This window comes from Myotis nattereri (genome assembly GCF_964212035.1).
Source record: "Myotis nattereri genome assembly, chromosome: 1".
In the NCBI taxonomy this organism is placed as follows: domain Eukaryota; kingdom Metazoa; phylum Chordata; class Mammalia; order Chiroptera; family Vespertilionidae; genus Myotis; species Myotis nattereri.
The window spans coordinates 229,508,798-229,530,856 of record NC_138075.1 but is presented as its reverse complement, the minus strand read 5'-3'; the positions used below and the strand labels follow the sequence as shown (position 1 = coordinate 229,530,856).

Below are 22,059 nucleotides of genomic sequence, written 5' to 3'. Positions count from 1 at the left end.
CGCAGCCACGTTAGGCAGAGCGTGGTGAGCGTCAGGTGCAGACGGCTGTCAGGTCTCCGTCCTCCCCAGCAGAGGCTCAGCTTGCCCACTCCAGGGGCGGGCCTTCCTGAGAAAGACCCCAGCACTCCTCACCCTGTGCCGGGCCTCCTGGCAGCCCCGGGGCGCCAGGTCCGTGCCTGGGTGATGGGCTCTGCCTAGAAAGGCAGGGGTGAGGTAGGCAGGCAGTCATTGGTCAGTCTGTGGCCCCTCGGACGGTCGCCTCTCCCCAGGCCCAGGCCCCTGGACCGCTTACTGTTTTCAAGCCCAGCGTGGTCAGAACATCAGTGCCGATGGGGCTGGAGAGGGGGGGCCGTGCCCAAGGAGCCCCGAGTCCTTTCAAACCCCCGTCCCCAGGCACTCTGCCTCCTCCGTCCCCAGAGGTGGGCTGGCCGCTTGCTCATAAGCTCAAGTGCAGTCAGGGTTCGAGGTATTTCACGTAAGGGAAGGTCACTTTGAAACTTTCAGGTGTGGGCAGAGGTGGAGCCGCTTGGTTAGTGACCCTCACCTGCGTGAGGCCTGTCATCTGACCACCATGCACAGGCCAGTGGGGCGGGCAGCTGGGGCCAGGGTCTGCCCGTGGCTCGCACGGAGGGCTGTGGGCCCCTCAGAGCAGCCTGCACGTTCCCGGCAGCCTCAGTGGAGCCTGGCTGAAGTGGGCACACCGGGGTGAGCAGGCCCCTCAGGAGAGAGCCACCCTCCTCCCTCGCTCACCTGGGCTCCCATTTCTCATCTTGGCGTCTCCCCTAAAACGCCTGCTGGGGTGTTTGCGTTTGTCGGAAAGAACGAGGTGACTAGGGTTTGGGACCATCACCGCAGGGCTCACTCCATGGGCCCACCGGGCGTAGCCAGCCTCAGTCACAGCGTGGCCTGGGCAGCCGCTCTCGTGGCTGGAGCAGCGGGCCCAGGTGCGCGTCATGGCTGTGCCAGGTGAGCGTGCGCACACGCATCTGTGCTCACGTGTGTATCTCCAGGCACAAGGCCTCCGGGAACAGCTCCCCTAGAAGCCGACCTGCCTTAGACCTGCCTCCTGGCTGCGCTGCCTGTGCGATGGACGCCTGAGGCGGGCGGGTCCTGGCTCATTAAACCCTCTGAGTGGAGTCCCTTGTCAACTGCGCTCTGAAGTCTGCGCACAGTCACACCAGGGTGTCAAGGTCACTGTCAGGTGTGTGTTGGGGGTGGCTTCCTGCGAGTAGGATCAGGAAACGTGGACGAGACCGGGTGGGCCTGTGTGCACCACCCTGCAGCGTGTCCGTGCCCACTCCACCCCACCCCCCCACCCCCCCACCACCACCCTGCCCCGAGTGCCTTCACGCTGCGCTTCTGGCAGCTGAGCCCCTTCCGGCCGGAGCCGGTGCTGAAACTCCTCGGACCCCCCCCCCCCCGCCCCCCGGAGGCGGCCGCAGCCGCACCCTGACCCGTGCAGGCGCCCTCCCTGCTGGGCTGGCTTTTGAGCTCCCGGGGCCACGGCTGTCAGTCCGCGAGTCGCACTCTGAGCCACAGGGGCAGTCGCAGCTCGGCCGCGGCTGGTCGGCTTGGAGCTCCGGGATTTGGGGGAGTGGCACCCGCTTCCTCTCTGCAGGGCTGCTTCCTCGCAGGTGTCCTCATGGGGCTTTTGTTCCTCCCTCTGTGGTGAGGGCCCAAAACCAAAATAGGCTGCTGCCTGGGCGATGTTCTGTCCGGGAGGCGGGGGTGCTGGGCAGAGCCTGGAGAGCCCGGGGCTGGCTCTGCGGGACCAGGAGCACCGCATTGTCCCGGGGCGGCCTGGGCTCACGTGTGGCCTGTGTGCGGCAGGGAGGGGCCTGCTCAGATGGCGGTGACAAGGGAAGGTGGCCTGGGAGAGTCCAGGCCTCGCTCTCGCCAGCCTGTCGCTTTCTAATGAGCGGAAGCTACTCCTTACCCCAAGTGCTGCTGGGAGCAGCCTGCCCTGGGCAGCCACTGCAGCCCCTGGCAGCCCCCAGCCCCCGCTGCAGCCCCTGGCGACCCCCAGCCCTTGCTGCAGCCCCTGGCGACCCCCAGCTCCTGCTGGCCATTGCAGGGGTGTAGCTCAAGCTCAGTGGGGCTGCAGTAGAGCGGCCATTGGGGGTTCAAGCCAGCACTGGGGCTCAGCAGGGCTGTGATGGGCGCGTCCCGGAGCCTGGCCCGGACCGATCTACTTCTGAAAGGGGAGGGGAGGGCGGACACGAGATGGATGTTGTTTGGCAACTGCAAACCTGTACACCTGAATTAAAGCAAGTCAAACCCAGCTGTGCGAGGCCTTTGCTTCTGGAAACCTAGACTGCGGAGGGCCTGAGAGCACAGAGCTCGCCACTGGGGGGAGCCCCCGAGACTCAGGAGCCCAGGTGCGGCCCCTGGGTGCCCATGGCCTCCGGCCTCTGCACAGCCCCGCCCTGGGCTCCCGGGGCGGCCATAGTGCCGAGCACCGCACAGACCCCCAGCGCCAGTCTCAGGGAGACGGGCCTCGCCCGCACGCAGCCTCCCTGGCCCTGCCCCCTGACCCCTCTTCTCCTGCAGGTGCAGCTGGACGCCTGGCCCCCGCCCTCTGCCTCCCCCTCCCGCAGAGCCTGAGGCTCCCCGCAGGCCATGCAGCTGTGCCCAGGTACGGAGGCCCTCAGCAGAGGACAGGCCCAGCTCCTTGTCTTTGGGGGCTCGCTGGTGTCACTGACACCTGCAGAGGGACAGCCGGGCTCCAACCTCGCCCCCGAGTCCCGACACGCCCGCTGGGGTCACCCGGTGCCAGGCCCTGAGCCCGGGAGTGCCCCTGTGGGCCAGTGGCTGCCCCGGAGGCATTGGGAGCGGCGGCAGTCCCGGTGGTATCCCCAGCAGGGACCCTGGGGTGGCAGCATGTCCTGACAGCCACCTGCCGGCCCCCGCCAGGCAGCCCCAGCCTCTGCCCTCCCCGAAGCCCCGCGCCCACGTGCTGAGCAGTGAGGTGAGGCGTCGCGGGCCTTGGCCTGGTGGGGAGGGTGCTCTGGCGGCTGAGGCCAGCACCAGGGCCAGAGAAGCTCACAGCCTTCGCCTGAGGGGCAGGACTTCCTGGAGGGAGTGGGCTTTCTAGTCACGCACTGCTAACACTCCTGAGTCGGTGCCCAGTGCCAAGGCCCAGAGGAGGGTGGCAGCCGTGAGCCTTCCTGGGGGTGCGACAGGGCCAGGCGGTGGTGTCCCCTTGACCTCAGTGACCCCTGAGGCCCAGAGAGCAGGGCTCCCGCCGGGAGCTGACGACAGGGCCAGGCCTGACCCAGGAGCCGGCTCTGAGATCCCACCCTTGCCACCCTGTCCACCGTCATTCCAGCTGTGACTGAGGGAGGCGGGCACCCCAGCTGCTGCCCCGTCCTGGGCACCTCCCTGAGCAAGGCCACCGCCAGAGCCCTGCGGTGCCAGGCGGGTGGCTGGGGCGGCGCGGGGCTCCTCACGGCCAGCAGGGCCTGCCCAGCAGGTGCCCTGGCTCATGGCATGGACCACTGGCTTCTCTCAACATTGCGCCGCCTCTAGGTGGCGCCCTCTCCGTGCTGTCCCCACAGCTCCCCTGCCTGTGGCCCATGGCTGCCCCCGGGCACCCAAGTCCCTGAGCCCGGCTCTTAAGCCCACCTTCGGTCAGCTCCCCGCGATACAGCCTCACTGTCTCACGGTGCCCGCCCCACCCAGCCGCGCTGGAGGCCAAGCTCTGTGTCCCCTGGCCCTCGGGACATCAGGCCTCTGCCAAGTCCTGACAGGCCCAGAGGAGGGTGAGGCCACGGACCCAGCCAGCAGCAGCCCCCTGTCCGAGGTCAGCATGGAGGCCGCCAGGAGAGGCGATGATGAGCCTGGGCCAGGCCACGGTGGTTTGCATTGGCTACTTGGTGGGTGCGGAGGAGGGACGGTGTCCTTCACAGGGAGCCTGCCAGCCCTCGGGCCACACCCAGCCCCGGGCTCGCCTGCTGGTGTCAAAGCCTGGCCCGGCCCCTGGCCCACAGGTGACCTCACCTTTTTGGCCTCACGCTTTTCATCTGTCAAGTGGGTGTTAACAGTGCCAGCCTCCCTCACAGGCGTGCGGGGAGGGTCCAAGCAAAAAGCACACGGTACCACGTGGAGGACGGTGCCCAGCACTCGGGGTGCTCCGGCTCCTCCATGTTTCTCTGGTGTCTAACCCAGGCCACACAGCCGGGAGGGAGGGAGCACAGCAGCTGGCTCAGTGGCTCCAGTCCCAGGAGCGGAAAGGGCAGAAGGACCACAGTGGAGTAGGAACACTTCAGAGAGAATGTGGTATCAGAGCAGGGTTTTGAAGGATGAATAGGAGTTTGCCAGTAAGAGCAACGTCAGTAACATCTAGGTTACTGGGGCAGGGGATGACTTAAGGTTGGTCCCTTCATTCGTTCACTTACTCAGCGAGCCTTTGCCGGCCGTTTCCTGTGGGGCCTGAGGACGCAGGAGCCCGCCAGGAGGAAGGGCAGGTCTGGTGCTAGTGCAGCATGGCCGGGGCCGTAGTGGGGCTGCCCAGGGCAGGAGGGACACCCACACCGGCGCCCAGCTCCTCTCCGGCCTCAAGAATGGTCCTGGCGCCTCAGCCCACCCCTGTCACCCAGGCCGGCCAGCAGCCCCCCGCAGGGAGGGAGATGGGCACGCAGAGGGGCAGGGCAGGGCTGGGCGTGCTCGGGGCCGGAGCCGCTCCTGCCTGGCCTGGGGTTCACACGTGTACATTCCCCACTGTAAGGCGTGAGCGTGTGCCCGGGGCGCTGTGCGTGGGCCTTGGGAGAGGAGCCCTGGCATGTCCCTGAGGGTGTCTGCTCCTGTGTCCACTCCTCCTTCGTGCCCGTCTCTGCCCCCACCCCTCCGTCTGTGCCCTCAGTCCCCATCTCCCTCCCTGCCCCGTCTCCGTGTCTGGTCCCATCCCCACCCTGGGCTCTCTGGGCTGTGGCCTGCGTGGGCCGGGGCCAGGCTGAGGTGGGGGCTGCGGCCCAGGCCCCACCTCTCAGGAGCCAGGTCGCCCAGCGCAGGCGCCTGGGCCCGTGTGGCCTTGGCTTTGGAGGCCTGGCGGCCGGGCTGGGGCGGAGGCAGGGCCGGGACCCTGGGCCGCCGGTGTCGGGCCTGGCCCGCCCGCTGCAATATTGATGGCCCGTCACGGCGGCCCTGATTCCTGCGCTTTCAGTTAAAAGGTTTCTGTTGTTGTAGCTGATGCAGTTGCTCTGTTGCTATGGAAACGTGACATCAAAATGACGTTTCCCGTTTAAAAGCTTTTAACTAAATTCCTGCCTGTCAGATGTAGGCCCCATTTTGAGCGTGGAGCTGCCTTCCCAGAGTGGGGCTCTGTCCACGGCGCCGGCCCCGGCCGCCCTGAGCCGCTCGCTCACCCACAGGCGCCTCCGGCATGGCCGCGGCCGAGGTGCCCGGCTACCTGGTGTCCCCTCAGACGGAGAAGCACCGGCGGGCCCGGAACTGGACCGACGCCGAGATGCGCGGCCTCATGCTCGTCTGGGAGGAGTTCTTCGAGGAGCTGAAGCAGACCAAGCGCAACGCCAAGGTGTACGAGAAGATGGCCTGCAAGCTGCTGGCCATGACAGGCGAGCGCCGGCTGGGCGAGGAGATCAAGATCAAGATCACCAACATGACCTTCCAGTACAGGTAGGCTCTGCCCCGCCAGGCCTGCACTGCGCGAGGCACCACCGCCCGCCCGCCCGCCCGCCCTCGCCTGGCCCGCCCTGGCCGGGGCTGCTGCTGGCAGCAAGCAGGTGGGGCCCTCGTGGTGGTGAGATGGGACCGGGCGCACACTGCTGGGGACATGGGAAATGAGGCCCAGGGAGGGCAGGGCTGGGGCAGATTTCAGCTCCTGGTGCCTCTGCCCGGCTGCCCCAAGGGCACCTTCCGCCCTGCCCCACGGCCCGCACCCCCCCCAGCCAGGAGCCTGCAGCCCCCAGCGCAGGCTGGGCGCCACAGCAGGTGTTGGGATGCTGCTAACAGGGCAGCTGAGGCCCAAGGCAAGAAAGAGGCTCAGCTCCCCGTCTGTGAGGCCTGCCTGTCCTGCTGCTCATCCGTTTGCAGCATCCACTGCGCCCACTGCGACCTCAGGGTCGGGGAGCCCTGAGCCCAGGGGGCCCACTCGTGGGAGGGGCCTCGTTTGTGAAGGAAGAAGGAGACCCGTTCCACGGTGCCCCCCCCCCCCCGCCGGCAGCCTTGGGGGAACTGCGGGTGGGGCGCAGACGGGCTCCGGGGGAGGCAGAGGCGTTGTGCAGGAGGGAGCCGAGCGTGGCCCGCGGGCCCAGCACCTTGGGGTTCATGCCGCCCAGGCCTGTCTGCAGGGGGCACAGTGTGGAGAGGGTCATGGTCAGGGTGAAGGTCACTGGCTGGTGGAAGGTTGCACATGGGCCAGGGTCTTGCTGACGTGAAGGTCAAGCAGGAGCTGGGAGCCATGGGGGCAGCGCCAAGTGCATGGGGTCCTGTGCGCACCTGTGCAGGGCTGGGCCTGGGCTGCCCCCGAGCCTGGCAGTGCCCTGGACGTGAGGGGCTGTCCTGGGTGGGCCCGCTGGTCCCAGCCCTGCTGCCTCCTGGTCCTGGTGGCAGCCCCGGGCAGGGAGCAGCGGGCGGGGGGGGGGGGGGGGGGAGGACACCATCCCCTATAGGCGAGGAGGTTGGAGGTGTGTGCAGGCTCCTCGGGACCTTGCCCCCCGAAAGGATGTTTCCAGCTGCATTAATTTAACGTCCTGTGGCCCGTGGAGGAGCAGGGCCTGGGTCTGGCCCGGGTCAAAGGCCCTTTCTGACCCCAGCCAGGCAGCCAGGCCCCGAGCAGAAACGAGCTGCGGGGTCGAAGGCAGGGAGTCACTTAGTGAGGCAGCGAGGAGTCCCGGCTGCGCGGGGCCAGGGCTGGGCTGTCTGGGCCCTCCCCGGCGGGGGCTGCTGACCAGCCTCGCGTCTGATGGGTAGCGCTCGGGCTCCCATCGGGGTCTGCGGTGATTCATTATTTATCCTGAAAGCCTCAGAGTCCCAGGGGAGGGATTCGGTTCACTCCTGGAGGCGGAGGACGCGGGCCAGGCGGCCGGAGAGGAGGTGCAGCAGAGCGGGCACCTGGCAGGGGCGGGCGCGGAGGCTGGGGCATGCGCAGTGCCGCACGGGTTGTGGCGCATCCTCAGTGCGGCGCCTCTCAGCTCCTGTCGCCAGGGAGACACTGAAGCCAGAGCAGGAGAGAGACGGCCCAGGCTGCGCAGCCCTTAGCCGGGGCACTGTGCTGACTCGTTCCCTATCCACCCCCACCCCCACCTAGCAGAGGCTGCCCCTTATTTGCTCACAGTCGCTCTTTGCATATTGAGGCTCAGGCTAAGGAAGCCTGAGGAGGGTTCCTCGCAGTGTGGCTTGTTGGAGTTCAGGGGCCTCCCGTGCTGGGGGGCAGCCTTTCCTTTTTCTCCAAGGAGAAAAGCGCTGGCTCGAGGGGGTCCCTGGAGGGGCTGGAGGGGAGCCCCGGTGGAGGCTGGGGGTGGGCCTTCGCCCTGCGCCCAGTGTCTGCCGGGCCTCCAGAGGATGGACGGTGGTCCCGTGGCTGGGAAGACAGCAGCCACGCACTGCCACGTGTGATCTGTCCGTGGCATTTGGCTGGGGCTGTGTTCTGCTAAGGCAGCCTCTGCTCACCGCCCTGAGCCACGGCCCCTCGTCGTCTGGTTGTGCTGTGGACTGGGGCGACTCGTTCAGATGGCCAGGCTATTTCCAGCAACCGTGGCCGCACCCCGGTGGGGAGCCCCAGGGCGGGGACGGGAGCCCGGCCACAGGGCACTCCAGCTGCAAGGTCTCCCGCACGGAGCAGCATGGGGCAGGGACGGGGGCACAGGCCGAGGCTGGCCAGGGAGCCGTGGGCCGCAGGAGGTACTGGGGCTGCCTTGGGGCTTCTTTCTGGCCTGGCCTTGGCCGCAGCTCTCCAATGGGCCCACCTCCCCAGCCCTCACCTCTGGGGATGGCCCGGGCCAGGGCCTGTCTGCAGGAAGGGCAGGACGCTGGGCCTGTGGGGGCTCGGGCTCCTGGTGGGCAGAGCTGGGCTGTGTCGCCTCTTGGCCCGAGGTCTGAGTGGAGACGAGGGATGTTGGGCAGTGTGAACAGGGGCCTGCCCGGCCCAGCTCTGCTGCCTCCTGGCACCTTCCGCCAACGTGGTATCTGCTCAGCCCCCGTTCGCCGGGCACCGGGCATCGTCCGACTAAACCTTCCCTACGGCCGTGTGAGGAGCTCGCGTTGATCATCCCCATTTTACTGACGTGAACATGGAGGCTCAGAGAGGTTAATGAACCTGCCCAAGGTCACACAGCAAAGTGGTAGCTTGAGACACATCTCAGATCAGCTGGACGCCGAGGCCTGTGCCCTTAGCTCCTGTGGGGCTCGCTCCCCGAGGCGGCCTCTTCAGAAACACACGCTCCTTCGCTGCGGTATCTGATGTTCGTGTGCCACCACGTCCCGTCCTCTGATGTGCTCCCCGTCGGTCGCGTCACGGCCTTTAGGTGCCGACTCGCTGGGCAGTGCCTGTGCACCGCGGGGAGCTCAGCCACCGCCGCGCAGCGAGGCGAGGGACGATGGAGTGGCCCCGCCTCCTGCACGCTGTGGCTTTTAGCATCCAAGGCTGCGTAGGTCCCAAGTCCGACTTCTTTCCAAGCCCAGTGTCACCTTGGCCCTGAAGCCTGGCCCATCTTTCTGGGGAGGCCTGTCGACCCAAGAGTGGCTGCCCCCCGGGTCCCGGAGCCGCGCTGCCTCCGCCAGGGGCCGGGCGGGCCGGGCGGGAGCAGGTCTGTTTCTCACACTTGGCTCTTGTGTGTCTCGTTGCAGGAAATTAAAATGCATGACAGATAGCGAGTCCGTCCCGCCCGACTGGCCCTATTACCTAGCCATTGATAGGATTCTGGCCAAGGCCCCCGAGTCCTGTGATGGCAAACTGCCGGACGGCCAGCAGCCGGGGCCCTCCACGTCCCAGACCGAGGAGTCCCTGTCGCCGTCGGCTAAGTCCACCCCTCTGTACTTTCCGTATAACCGGTGCTCCTACGAAGGCCGCTTCCAGGACGATGGCTCCGACAGCTCCTCCAGCTTACTGTCCCTTAAGCGCAGGTAGTGTGCGAGCCCTCCTCCGGCCCCCACCACAGGAGGGCTGTGAGCGGCCAGGGGACATTGGGGCTGGGTTTTCAAGGGTGAATAGGAGTTGGCCAGTGGAGAGAGAGCAGGAAGTGTTCTCTTGCTGGCAGGCTGTAGAGGGAGGCGGCCATGAGCGCCTCCAGGGACAGGGCGGCCTCAGAGGGAGGCTCCGCAGGGAGGCAGCGGTCCCTGCGCCACGTGGCGGTCCTGGCACAGGCTGGGTGTCCCCGGCTGCGTCGCTTTGACCTGTGTGGAAAGTTCGTGACCTCTCTGGGCCTCCGTGTCCTCTGTAAACGGGTGGATCAGTGGCTTCTCGGAGGGTGGCTGCGAGTGTCAGAGGGGAGGACACACTCGGGCGCAGGGCCCGGCCCATGGAGGAGCGCCAACTGCCCCCATCTGTGCGCCCGCCCTGCCTGCCCCTCAGCCTCTGCTTCTGGGTCCCCCCGGCCCCCAAGCGGGCCCTGCCCTGGGGTCCCCTTCACATCAGGAGAGGGGTGGGCTGAGTCTCCGTGTCCTCGTAACCTGGCTGTGTGGGGACGCCCACCCCCTCTGCTGTCTGTCACGTGCTTCCTGCCACGTGACCCGCCATTGGGCTGTCACAGCCTGCCACGCAGGAGACTCGCCCCCGTGGTGTGGGGGCGGGAGAGCAGAGGAGGGGACATTTGGGGTGGGCTTTCAAAGGTGAATAGGAGTTGGCCAGTTGGAAACGAGGACAGGAAGTCTGGATTAGAGCCACGGCCCTGACCCTCCCGAGCCCCAGTGTTGGAGTCTGCCATTTGGGGGGTGAGGGCGGCATCTCGGGGGCCTTCGATTCTGACACCCCCGGGGTTGGAGCGCTTGTTCCGTTCATCTGTGCCCCTTCCTGGCGGGGATTTCTCAGCAAAGACCCCGGACAAAAACGCCTTTGCCCACAGCCAGGCGCGTCGGCAGGAAAGCCTGAGCCCGGCCAGTTGTCCCTGTGGACTGAGCCCTGTTCCCAGACGCCGGCTGCCCCAGGGGTTGCTCCCGGGCTGGGACCCAGGACCCAGAGCTCCGCCCTCCGCCCTCCGCCCCTGAGGTTGGCTGGGTCGCTGTTCAACTCAGAAGCTTGGGAGTGGGCAGCCTGAGGGTCTGGTGGGATTGGGCAGCTCCCTGCCCACAGTGGGGGTCGGTTCAACCAGAGGTGCCCCACCCCTCGGCAGAGAGCGCCCAGCCTGTGCTGCCTTTACCCCTGCCCACCAGGGGTTCCTCCGTGCCCCCCCCCAGGCGCCTGCCTCCCCCCCAGGTCCAGGTGGCTGGGACATAAAGGGGCCCATGACCCAGGCCCTCTCTCCTGCGGCCTCAGTTTCCCCATCTGCCCAAGGCCAGCAGGACTGGTGGTCTCTGGCTCCGTGGGAGAGCCACACCGCCCAGCACCCCGCCCACCCAGCCTTCCTCCTCTCTCCCCGGTGGCCTCTCCACACTGAGCCCCACCCGGGCCTGTGCCACCAGCCCAGCTCAGTGCATTTGGGGGTGTCCTCTGGCAGGGTGTCCCCTGCCCTCCCAGACTCAGGACCTGGGTGTCCTGTGGCCGGGCCGTTGGGTCCCTGTGGACGGCAGTGCCCGTGGCCCCGTGGCCCGTTCACCGTCCTGGACGCTGAGCGCCCTGAGGCCTCGGTCTCCCCTGGGCCGGCGGGTCCCCGGGAGGGTCGGGCCGTGCCGCTCCCTGGCCGCGCTCACCACGCTGTGCCGCCCGCAGGTCGGAGGAGCGGCCGGTGAGGAAGCGCAAGGCGCCGGGCGGCCCGTTCCGCAAGCGGAAGCTGCGGCTGCTGGAGGCGCTGCTGGAGGAGCAGCGGCGGCTGAGCCGCGCCGTGGAGGACGCGGGCCGCGCCCTGGAGGACACGGGCCGCGAGGTGCGCCGCGTGCTGGACCAGCAGCACCTGCTCCAGGTGCAGGGCCTGCAGCTGCAGGAGCGCATGATGAGCCTGCTGGAGAAGCTCGTGGCCAAGGCCAGCGGCTAGGCGCCCGCAGCCCTCCCGGCCCGACCACAGGCCGGCCGCGCCGCCTCGGACTGAGCGCCCGGGCACAGGCCGGGGTCCCCCCGCGGGAACGTGCTGGCGCCACGCTCCACCGTGGTCCCCGCCGACGACACCTGGAACGCCGGATGCGACGTGTGTGTCTCCTGCCCGAGGCGGGCACAGCCGCCTTCCCGGCTGGTCTGGGCCAGAGAAGCCAACGCAAGCAGGTCGGGCAGATCTGCTCCCGGGCAGCCTCCCCCGGACAGCGCTCCCCCCCCACCCCCGCCTGCCCCCAATGCCCGCGGACACCGACGGCCCCGCCTGCCCCCAATGCCCACGGACACCGACGGCCCCACCTGCCCCCAATGCCCACGGACACCGACGGCCCCACCTGCCCCCAATGCCCACGGACACCGATGGCCCCACCTGCCCCCAATGCCCACGGACACCGACGGCCCCGTCTGCCCCAAACCCGCGGACACTGAGGGCCCCCCGTCTGCCCCAAATGCCCGCGGGCACTGAGGGCCCCCCATCTGCCCCAAACCCGCGGACACTGAGGGAGGAGGGCGCAGGGCCTTTCTCTCCTGCCCAGGACGTGGGCTGGGACCGCCCCTCGGTGGGAACTAATAAAGGGAACTCTTCCGCTCACGTCCCTCCGCTCACTCTGGGCAGATGGAGGCCGAGACAGCCTGGCGTCGGGGAGCAGACAAACGTGACCGGACGTAAACACGTGGTGGGATGTGATCGCGGGCAGGGAAGGTGGGCCACGGGGAGGGGCTGGACTCCGCCCAGAGGGGGCAGGGGGGCCGGGGGGAAGAGGCGGGCAGGGCTGTGCCAGGAGCCTCCGCCGCTGGGGCCTGGAGGGCAGCTGGCCTCAGTGCCTCTGCCCCGGCCAGTGGCGACCTTTCTAGAAGCTCCTTGACTCCTTGGGCTCCGGGCACTGGCTGCAAAGGAGGCTGGTATAGGAGTGCCTCCTGCCCGGGGCTGGCACGCTGCTGCCCAGGCAGCAGGCTCTGAGGTGGCAGGGAGGGTGGGCTAGTGACGGGCGGCATGGTGTGAAGGTCTGGTCTGAAGGAGCCCCCTCTGACGGCGCTGGGCCGACTGCTGGGGACAGGCAGAGAGGGCCAGGAGGCTGCCGTGGTCACCGGGGCAACGCTGCTGCTCACTGGACACTCCTGTGGCCCTAGCCAGCCAGGCAGTCACCCAGGGCTACAGAGGTCACCCAGCCAGGCAGAGGTCACCTAGGAGAGCAGAGGTCACCCAGGGTTGCAGGGGTCACTCGGGGTGTGGAGGTCACCAGGGGTGCGGAGGTCACCAGGGATGTGGAGGTCACCAGGGATGTGGAGGTCACCAGGGATGCAGGGGTCACACTGGGGTGCAGAGGTCACTAGGGCTGTGGAGGTCACGAGGGGTGCAGAGGTCACCAGGGGTGCAGAGGTCACCAGGGGTTGCGGAGGTCACCCAGCCAAGCAGAGGTCACCAGGGATGTGGAGGTCACTAGGGGTGCGGAGGTCACCAGGGGTTCAGGGGTCACACAGGGGTGCAGAGGTCACCCAGCCAAGCAGAGGTCACCAGGGATGTGGAGGTCACCAGGGGTGCGGAGGACAGAGGCCATCTGGGCGGCAGGACCCCTTCGCCAGCCCCATGCATGGACACAAACCCTGGACACAAACCCTAGACACAAACCGTGCTGCTCAGGCTGAAGCAGAGGCGAGTCTGGAGCCATCCCCAGCCCAGGGTGGTGGCCGGGCCCTGGGTTAGGGACTCGCCCGTCTCGGTGGCGTGCATGTTCCCACCAAGGCCAGTCCAGCCGCCGCATGGCGTCACTGAGCCCATCGTCGGGAAGGGGTGCCTGTGGCCCCAGCACCGCTGCGCAGTGGGGAAGGCCCAGCTGACCAGCTCAGGGGCCCGCCCGCCTCCACAGGCGCCCCCACCGGGCTCATCGTTTGACCAACACTGCGCCTGCTGGCCGGACTGGCTGTGCGTGTGGCCCATCGGGGTGGCCAGGCCCCGGAGGCCCCCAGGAGGTGACATTGGGGCCAGTTCTGCGGCAGATTTTCCCCTTAAAAGTCCTTGTCCTAGAGCTGCGGTCGTGATGGGCTTACTTGGCACTTTCTCACTTGTGCTCAGCGGCAGCCGAGTGAGGTGGGTGGGAGGCCGTGGGGGGAGGGGCTGCAGGTGTTGGGGTGGGTGGTGAGCAGCAGGAGGGACGTGGGGGCCGAGTGGGTCTGGTTCACTGAGGCTGTGAGAGCGGCCATGAGCTTCTCGGTGGCCTCGTCCCACGGCCTCCTGGGCACCAGGCCGGCCTCAGCACAGGTTCCTCGTTCCCGTCTGATGGTGCCGCCCAGGTGGCTCAGGTGGTCGCAGACGATACAGGACGATCCTTCCTCGGGCACCTCGGGGGCCCTGCCAGCTGGGAGCCAAGGCGGGCAGAGGACGGGGCTGGCTCCACCTGAGTGGGGGGACCTGGGCGCCCATCCCCACCCCCACCCCACCCTCCCTGGCCCGGCCGCTCCTCCTTCCACGCCCCAGCGTGTCACACTGTCCGTGTCCGCAGTCCCGCACCGTGGTGCCCGCCCTCCTCGTCCCAGGCTCAGGCTCCGGAGCCATGACGCTGACATTGAGATTCCAGCTGTGCACCAACCCCCTCCCCTCGCTCCCCGACGCCCACCTCTCCTGTTCAGAGACCTTCCATGTTATGCTGGGAGCAGTGCGGCCCGGGGCGCCAGCTGGCATCGCCTGCAATTATCCTTAAATTACAGGGACAATTTTAATCCCCAATAATTAGAAATATCAACTGCAGCTCAAGCTTTGAAACTAATGGAATTTTAATGGGCAGCTGCTTAGCTTACAGCCAGGAATAGTAAGGCCGCCGGAGCCCGCCTCTGTGCCCACCCCGTGCTGGGAAAGTGAGATTTGGGGCGATGGGACTCTCCTCTCAGCTGGAGTGGAACTGACATCCCAGCCGCGGGGCCCAAGGTCGATGTATCACCCCCGGTCACGCAGCCTGGCCCCGGTCGGCCAGGCCCTCATCTCCCTCTGGGTCCGAGCCTGGGCCCAGGAGAGGCTGCCTCCTGCAGGGGCCTGCAGATCCGAGGTGGCTGCACGGGGCCAGGCAGAGAGCAGGGGCTCGTCCCAGGACGGCAGGCCAGCGCCCGGGACCGGTGTACCCGTTTTGTGCGGCTGTCAGCTGTTGGAAGGGAGGGTGGTGAGGCCGCTCAGCCTGGGACGCCGCCTGTGGGAAGTGGGAGCGAATGGTGTCCGTGGGTGGGCAGAGATTTTGCTTTTGAGAAAATGACCTGATTTATTTTTCGCCTCCGGCTAGCACTCTCCGTGCCCCAAGTCTCCAGGCCTTTTCCCGTGTTGCACTGCGGAAGCTGTGACTGTGCCCGGGTCTTTGATCCGCCTCAGGTTAGCCCTGTGTGATGTGAGTTAGCGCCACGCCCATCCCCCAGAGGACCCAGCGTTTAGAGTCTCCCCTTCCCGCGTGGCGTTTTCCTTGTGCTTTTGTCAAAAATCAATTCTCTGAGCAACAGCGGGTCTAACGTCACTCAGTCCCACTGGTCTGCAAGTTACGTTCCCTCGGTTACTGTAGCTCATAGCAAGTCTTTTTAAAATATATATATATTTTTTTATTGATTTCATAGAGGAAAGGAGAGGGGGAGAGAGAAACATCAATGGTGAGAGAGAATCATGGATCAGCTGCCTTCTACACACCCCACACTGGGGCCGAAATTTTCTTTTTCAGTGCCTAGAAGCTTAGCCAATGCATTTTTAACTTCAGATATTGTGATATTATAGTTTTCAGTTTTTTAATTTCTTTTGAGATTTTTAGAGTTCCCATTTCTCTTCCAAAACACCTCATTTCTTTATCAATTCTTTCTTTCATCTTTATCTGTAAATTCTTCCACATAGTCCTAATATTTTTCTTACATTGCGCGTTGACTAATTTCAGTTACTGGGTCACGTGGGTTCTACATCTTGTGATCATTTTCTTTTTGTTATAGGCTGTTTGTCTACTTCTTCGCATTTCTTGTCATTTCTGTTCCATTCCAGACATTGTGTGCAAATAAACAGTGGAGAGTGATATGTAATATTTTGATTTTATTTTGCTTCTTTGCCACAGAATGCAATCTGTCTCCTCAGTTTGGGCGAGGAGCTACAGTGCGGGGTCCCAGTCAGGGAGGCTGTGGGGCGGGGAGCAGCTTTCACCGTGTCGCGTGTTGTGGTGGCCCACGCTCGGCCCCACCCGCCCACCCGCAGCCTGTCTGATGGTGCAGGGCTGCCGAGGGCCCAGCTGCCATTCAGGGTCTATCGCTTCACCTTAGATCCAACGCTGGCTGCGCAGCGCACTGGGGTCCAGGGCTGGGAGGCGGGAGGACTGGGGCTGGGATCCAGGGCTGGGAGGCGGGAGGACTGGCAACCACCACTGTCCAGCCCTCCTCTCACTTTCTCTGCGACGTTGGGGTCTGGGTGGGAGGGGCAGACGGTGGTGCTGAGTGGCTGGTCCTGAGGATGGGCTGTCCCTCTTTTATTTTTGAATATATTTCTGTTGATTTCAGAGAGGAAGGGAGGGAGAGAGAGAAACATCGATGATGACAGCATCATGGATCGGCTGCCTCCTGCGCGGCCCACACTGGGGATCGAGCCCACAACCAGGCATGTGCCCTTGACCGGAATCGAACCCGGGACCCTTCAGTCCGCAGACTGACGCTCTATCCAGTGAGCCAAACCGGCCAGGGCTGGGCTGTTCCTCCCTGCTCCCCCCTCCCCACCCCCAACACGTGGTCGACTCCTGTGACAGGTGCGGACCCTGGTCGGGGAAGAGCCCTCTCCTGGGAGCTGAGTCCATAAAGGTTCCCGTGCAGCGACCGCCTAGCAGCCAGTAGGAAGGTGCGGGTGGTTCTTGGCTCCTGTAACGCGGAGCCCGCGCCTCGCAGCCCCGCACCCGCGGAGGGCAGTGCCAGCCCTTCCCCTCACCAGGCCGCGCACTGCGCGTTCCTCGAGGCGGGACGACAGGCGGTGAACAGACCTGTCACAGCCCCTCTCGGAGGAGCGAGCGGAGCCGCACTGAGCAGTCCTGTGGTTTCCGCCTGTTTCCCCTCCGATCGGCCCACAGGTTCCGGAGCGGGGCGCCCTGACTTCGGGCTGCGTCGGGCCAGGCCCAGGGGTGGGTGAGGGGGGTCGTTTTATTTCATAGGAGCCGATTGCATTTTCAAAGGCAAGTGAGAATCTAAACATCTGCAGACACCCGGGAGGGGCGATGCGGTGCCCTCACGGCGGGTGAAGGGAAAGGCAAACGAGCCGAAGCCTGGGTGCCCGGGCGCCTCCCGGTGCCCACAGGGGAGCCGGGCTGTGCCGGAGCCGTGGCTGCGGTGGGTCAGCCCAAGGGGGCGTCCGAGGAGCGTGCCTCGTGTCTGCCCCCCGGTCACCAGAACCACGACAAGAATGTCAACGAACGCTTTGGAAGCAACGAGGCTGAATTTACGCAGGACTCGAGCTGCAGGGGGCGAGGCCAGCGAAATACCCTCCGAGACAGCGCCTCGCGTCTCCGGAGCAAATGGAACCCGTTTCAGAGCCGCACCTCGGCCGAGGGTGCTGCCTGCTGGTGATGACTCAGAGGCGCCCAGGACACATGGCGAAGCAGAGCACAGGCTGCCCGTCCATGTTTACCCATCATTGTCTTCAGCTGGAGAGAGGCTGCTGCCTTCACCTTCGCCGGCCCTCCTCCCAGAAGTCCGCCCTGACTGCCCTGCGGGGGAGAGCCAGACGCCCAGGCCTCTGAGGGCGTCGGGGCGGGAGGGGTGCCTGGGGAAGTGAGAGGCGGGCCTTCCCGGCGCCTTCGTCCCGCCCGGAGCATCTCCTGGTGCGTGGCGAGTCCCTCAGAGGGGGGGCGACCGGCCTCCCGGTTGGCCGGGGACCAGGGATGCTAAGACCCAGAGAGGCCCAGGCCCCATCCCCTGCCCTCCCCTACGCTGTGACCCTGCAGGTGGAGGGCTGGGTGGGGAGAGGGAGCGGACTGAGGCCTGGGGGCTCGGCGTCATCTCCGCCCTCCTGCCTCGGCTCACGGAACCACCACACATGGGCTCTGCCTCTGCGGTGCCAGGTGAATGGGCATCCCTCGTGCCCACAGACTCAGGGTGTGGGAGGCACTCGGCTGCCTGGGACACAGCCGGCTCCCAGGGTCCCCTCTGCGGGGGACGCAGCACACAGAGGAGGCGCACCTCACCCCATGCTGGTGGGGGGCCCCTTCTTGGGCCCAGGGCAGGCTGAGTGCCCGTCGTCCATCGTGGGAGCGTGGGCTGCCCGGCGCCCGTCGTCCATCGTGGGAGCGTGGGCTGCCCGGCGCCCGTCGTCCATCGTGGGAGCGTGGGCTGCCCGGCGCCCGTCGTCCATCGTGGAGCGTGGGCTGCCCGGCGCCCGTCGTCCATCGTGGGAGCGTGGGCTTCCCGGCGCCCGTCGTCCATCGTGGGAGCGTGGGCTGCCCGGCGCCCGTCGTCCATCGTGGGAGCGTGGGCTGCCCGGCGCCCGTCGTCCATCGTGGGAGCGTGGGCTGCCCGGCGCCCGTCGTCCATCGTGGGAGCGTGGGCTGCCCGGCGCCCGTCGTCCATCGTGGGAGCGTGGGCTGCCCGGCGCCCGTCGTCCATCGTGGGAGCGTGGGCTGCCCGGCGCCCGTCGTCCATCGTGGGAGCGTGGGCTGCCCGGTGCCCGTCGTCCATCGTGGGAGCGTGGGCTGCCCGGTGCCCGTCGGTTCCGTGACAACGGGGCCTGTCCTGTGGGGTGACCTGAGTGTATTTAATAGCAAAGCGCCTGGTAGTGACTCTCGAGCCTTCTGGTTACTAACCGCATGGCACTTCATTTCACTTAGTTCGTCTGTTCGCGGATCCTAACAAGTTCCAAACCCAGGGGTGGGTCAGGGGTGTGGGCAGGTGTCCGGGCGAGAGGTCTTGCTCCCTGGACAGACCTCGTGGGGGAGCTGGGAGTCACACTGCAGGTGCCTGGCGGCCTCGGCCCACGTCTAAGTCCTGTGGCCGGGCCCTCTGGCCCCCTTGGTCCTTGGTCCAGGGCCCCACCCCTCTCCTGCCCCCACTGACTCCAGCCTCTGCAGCCCACGTGGCCACTTCCCCGGGAGGCCTTCCCTCCCCGAGGCGGTCACTGTGTCCCCAAGGCGGTCACTGTCCCGCTCCACAGCGCCACCCCCCCAGCCTCACGGTGGTCTGTCCCCTCCACGGAGCCAGGGCCCTTCCTGAAACACATCTGCCTGGGCTGCCCCCCCGCCCCCCCCCCGCAGGCTGCAGCCTTCTCCGCTGCGGGCGCCTGGGCCATCGCACCTGCTGGGCTGGTCCCCCCAGAGTCCTGGGGCCCTGCACACTGACCCCACACTCAGCACACCTGGCACAGCGGGGGCTCGGATGTGTCTGATGTCGGAGTCCCTGTCTCCGGGTGGGGGGGTGAGTGGTGTGGGGGCGTGAGACAGATGTGCACTGACCCCTCAGAGACAGGGCGGTGACAGGTGTGCCTGAGTCTGATGGGTACGCGGGAGGGGCTCCTTGTCACCTGGGCCGGCGGGGGGGGGGGGGGGGGTAGGAGACACCTGAGCTGGGCCCTGACAGGTGAGGAGGGAGCGGCAGGTGTGGGAGCAGGTGGCTCTCAGCGGGCCCGCCAAGGACAGGGGCAGAAGGGCACCAACTCGCAAGGGAGGAGCACCCACTTGACCCCTGGGACCCGCCTCACTCCAGCTGGCGCTGCGGGTGCCGAGCCCCGCCGGTCCCCCCAGCTGGTGGAAGGCACGCGGCCTCAGGAACCAGACTGGGATTTCTTTGTGCAGATGGTGGGCCACTGCGCATTCTGAGCCGGATGGTGGCTGGAGGCTGGGGCGGGGCTGGCAGGGGCGCTGGAGGGGGCGCTGTGGAGCTGCCAGGCTTTGGGAGTGCAACCCCAGCTCTGCCGCTCAGTGGGGCTGACACCAGCTCACCCGCCCGGGAGGAGGCGGGCGCATCCCACGCGAGGGGCACTCCGGGGACCAGGCTCCACGGTGGCCGGTGAGGGGTGACGGGGCTGGTGGCTGGCTGTGGTGGGCAAGACCGTGCTGGGAGCCTGGCCGAGAGGCGAGGTGCGGGGCGGGGTGAGCGGACGGCAGCCAAGGCCGTGGGGGTGGCCCTTGCCGGTGTCCTGCGGGGAGAAGGGGGGGCGGGGGCTGGGGAAGCTGGCCTGGGGACAGCCACGTGGCAGAAGGAGTGGACACCACAGAAGTATGTTCCTGCCCTGGCCGGTGTGGCTCAGTGGATAGAGGGTCGGACTGTGGACTGAAGGGTCCCGGGTTTGACTGGTCAAGGGCACCTACCTCAGTTGCAGGCTCCATCCCCGGCCCTGCTCAGGGCGCATGCGGGAGGCAACCAATCAATGTGTTTCTCTCACATGGATGTTTCTCTCTCTGTCTCTCCCCCTCCCTTCCACTCTCTCTAAAAACCAATGGAAAAATATCCTTGGGTGAGGATGAACCAAAAAAAGAGAGAGTCTCTCTCTCCCCCCTGCCCCTCTTCTCTGGGTCCCCTAACCTCTGGGCTGCCCCCTCTCTCAGCCCTAGAGGTGGTGCCGGCCGTCCCTGGGTCTGTCCGGCTGTGCACCAGCCCCGGGGCCCTGCAGCGGGGGCTCCTCTCAGGTTTCCCCACTTGAGGAAGCCACCTGTTTCCTCCTGGGACCGAGTAATAACAAAGGACCTGAGGACGAGCTGCCAAAGGGCCTGGAAGCCGGAGGGGGGGGGGGGGCAGGGCCTTATCCTTGAGGTCAAACCAAGCAGGTGACACGAGGAGGAGGAGGAGGAGGAGGAGGAGGAGGAGGAGGAAGAGGAGGAGGAGGACAGGAGAGGGGTGCCCGGAGCCCCCAGGGTGCGCAGTTTGGAGGGTGGCAGGCTGCGAGCGAAGTGTGTAAAGGGGAGAGAAGGCAGGAGAGGAGGCTCCGCAGGGAGGACGGAGGAGGAAGGCGCAGGGCCCCCAGCCCTGGGGAGAGGAAAGACAGGAGGAAAAAGCAGTCCTGGGCCGAGCGGGTGGCTGGGACAAGGCTAGACAAGCCAGGAACGGGAGGCGGGAACGTGGTGGGTCAGAAAGGGGCCGTGGTCTCCAGCCGCCCTCCGCCGGCACCCTGTGCAGCAGGGTGGACGTGGGTGCCTCAGCCCGTCCTGGGTGGGGTGGGGGTGGGGCACTGAGAAACAGCCGGACCTGAGTTCTGGGGGCGGGAAGCCCACCACCAGGTCCCCAGCAGGTTTGGTGTCTGGTGAGAGCCCAGGTCCCGGCTGGTGGACAGCGGCCTCTACTGTCACCTCACGTGGGGGAAGGGACGGGGGCTCTGGGGGCTCTCCCCTGACCTGCCCACCTCCCTGAGGCCTCACCTCCTAGCACCAGCTCACCAGGGGTTAGGCTTCAGCAGGACGTCTTGGGGGACACATTCAGTCCACGGCAGAGACAATGGCCCCGGAGTCACGGCGTCCTGTCCTGCCGAGAGCGCTCATCTAATGCCCCCTGCACACTCCATGGCGCCGTGGAGGTGTTTCATTTGCAAACACAGGGGAAGAGGCACTCGGACGCCATTCCGGGCAGTGGGGGGATTGCCCGCGCTGTGTTTGGGGCGCACCGGAGGGCCCGTGAAAGCATAACCTCGGTTCTGATTGCTCCAGCCTTGGGCGGGCTGGACTGGGACGGCCAGTGGACTTGTCCCGATGGCTTCGCAGACAGCCCGGGAGAGACCGCCCGGGAGAGGCCGCCCGGGAGGGGCCGCCCGGGAGGGGCAGCCCGGGAGGGGCAGCCCGGGAGAGACCGCCCGGGAGGGGCAGCCCGGGAGGGGCAGCCCGGGAGAGACCGCCCGGGAGGGGCAGCCCGGGAGAGACCGCCTGGGAGGGGCAGCCCGGGACAGGCAGCCCGGGACAGGCAGCCCGGGAGAGACCGCCCGGGAGGGGCAGCCCGGGAGGGGCAGCCCGGGAGAGACCGCCCGGGAGGGGCAGCCCGGGAGAGGCCGCCCGGGAGAGACCGCCCGGGAGGGGCAGCCCGGGAGAGGCCGCCCGGGAGGGGCCGCCCGGGAGAGACCGCCTGGGAGGGGCAGCCCGGGACAGGCAGCCCGGGACAGGCAGCCCGGGAGAGACCGCCCGGGAGGGGCAGCCCGGGAGATGCCGTGCGGGCTGCGTCCTGGAGGCCGCCAGGGCCCGCTCGCCAGGAGCCCTGGACTTGCTTCCCCCCCACCCCCTGCCCTCAGGCTGCACAGCAACCCCGGGCCCCTCTTCTGCAAGTCCTCAGGCGGGCCGGTGACAAGGGGGACGTCATTGCCACAGAAATAGTGCGGGGCGGGGAGCGACCCCGGGAAGGTCCAGTGGGCGGAGGCGGCGGTCGGGCGGTGGCGGGGGGCGGGGCGCAGACCCCTGGGCCCTTCACCGCTCGCGCTGGGCTCCGCAGGCCTGGCCTCCCACCTGCGGGCGAGCCACGCTCCTCCTTCAAAACAGTTTCCCTGCCCTAGCTGGTTTGGCTCAGTGGATAGAGCTTTGGCCTGCGGACTGAAGGGTCCCAGGTTCGATTCTGGTTAAGGGCAAATGCCTGGGTTTCGGGCTCAGTCCCTAGTGAGGGGCGTGCGGGAGGTAGCCAATCAATGATTCTCATTGATGTTTCTATCTCTCTCTGAAATCAATAAAAATATATCTCCCTTCCTCTCTGAAATCAATAAAAACATATATTTAAAAAAAATAATAAAAAAAAAATAAACAGTTTCCCATGAATGCGATCTCTCCGAGCATCAAAGTCCGGAAGGCAGTCGGAAGAGGGGGCGGGCGGGCGGGCGCGGCGGGGGCACCGAAGGGGACGGAGCGGTGGCCCGGAGGGGACTGAAGCGGGGGCGTAGGGCTTCCACGGCCGGGCAGGATGCGTGGTCACCACTCGGCGGCGGAAGTCCCGCCCCCTGCCTGGGAGGCCCGCCTCCTATTTCAAGGCCCCGCCCT

At 66.8% G+C, this 22,059-nt stretch overlaps 1 protein-coding gene across 1 annotated transcript; it reads left to right on the top strand.

Moving 5' to 3' along the window:
* The first annotated feature begins 476 nt into the window (after positions 1-476).
* Positions 477-11,729, top strand: MSANTD1 (Myb/SANT DNA binding domain containing 1). Its single transcript, XM_081106234.1, has 5 exons — positions 477-1,201; positions 2,551-2,635; positions 5,370-5,634; positions 8,806-9,081; positions 10,823-11,729. The coding sequence occupies exons 2-5, from the start codon at positions 2,620-2,622 to the stop codon at positions 11,082-11,084; spliced, it is 819 nt and encodes a 272-aa protein (XP_080962360.1). The 5' UTR covers positions 477-1,201; positions 2,551-2,619; the 3' UTR covers positions 11,085-11,729.
* Positions 11,730-22,059: the final 10,330 nt, after the last annotated feature.

Bases quoted from the DNA above. Each gene is read 5' to 3' on its own strand.
- MSANTD1 (XM_081106234.1), top strand. The intron at 5,635-8,805 runs GTAGGCTCTGCC...GTCTCGTTGCAG, and splicing joins AACATGACCTTCCAGTACAG to GAAATTAAAATGCATGACAG. The intron at 9,082-10,822 runs GTAGTGTGCGAG...TGCCGCCCGCAG, and splicing joins TTACTGTCCCTTAAGCGCAG to GTCGGAGGAGCGGCCGGTGA.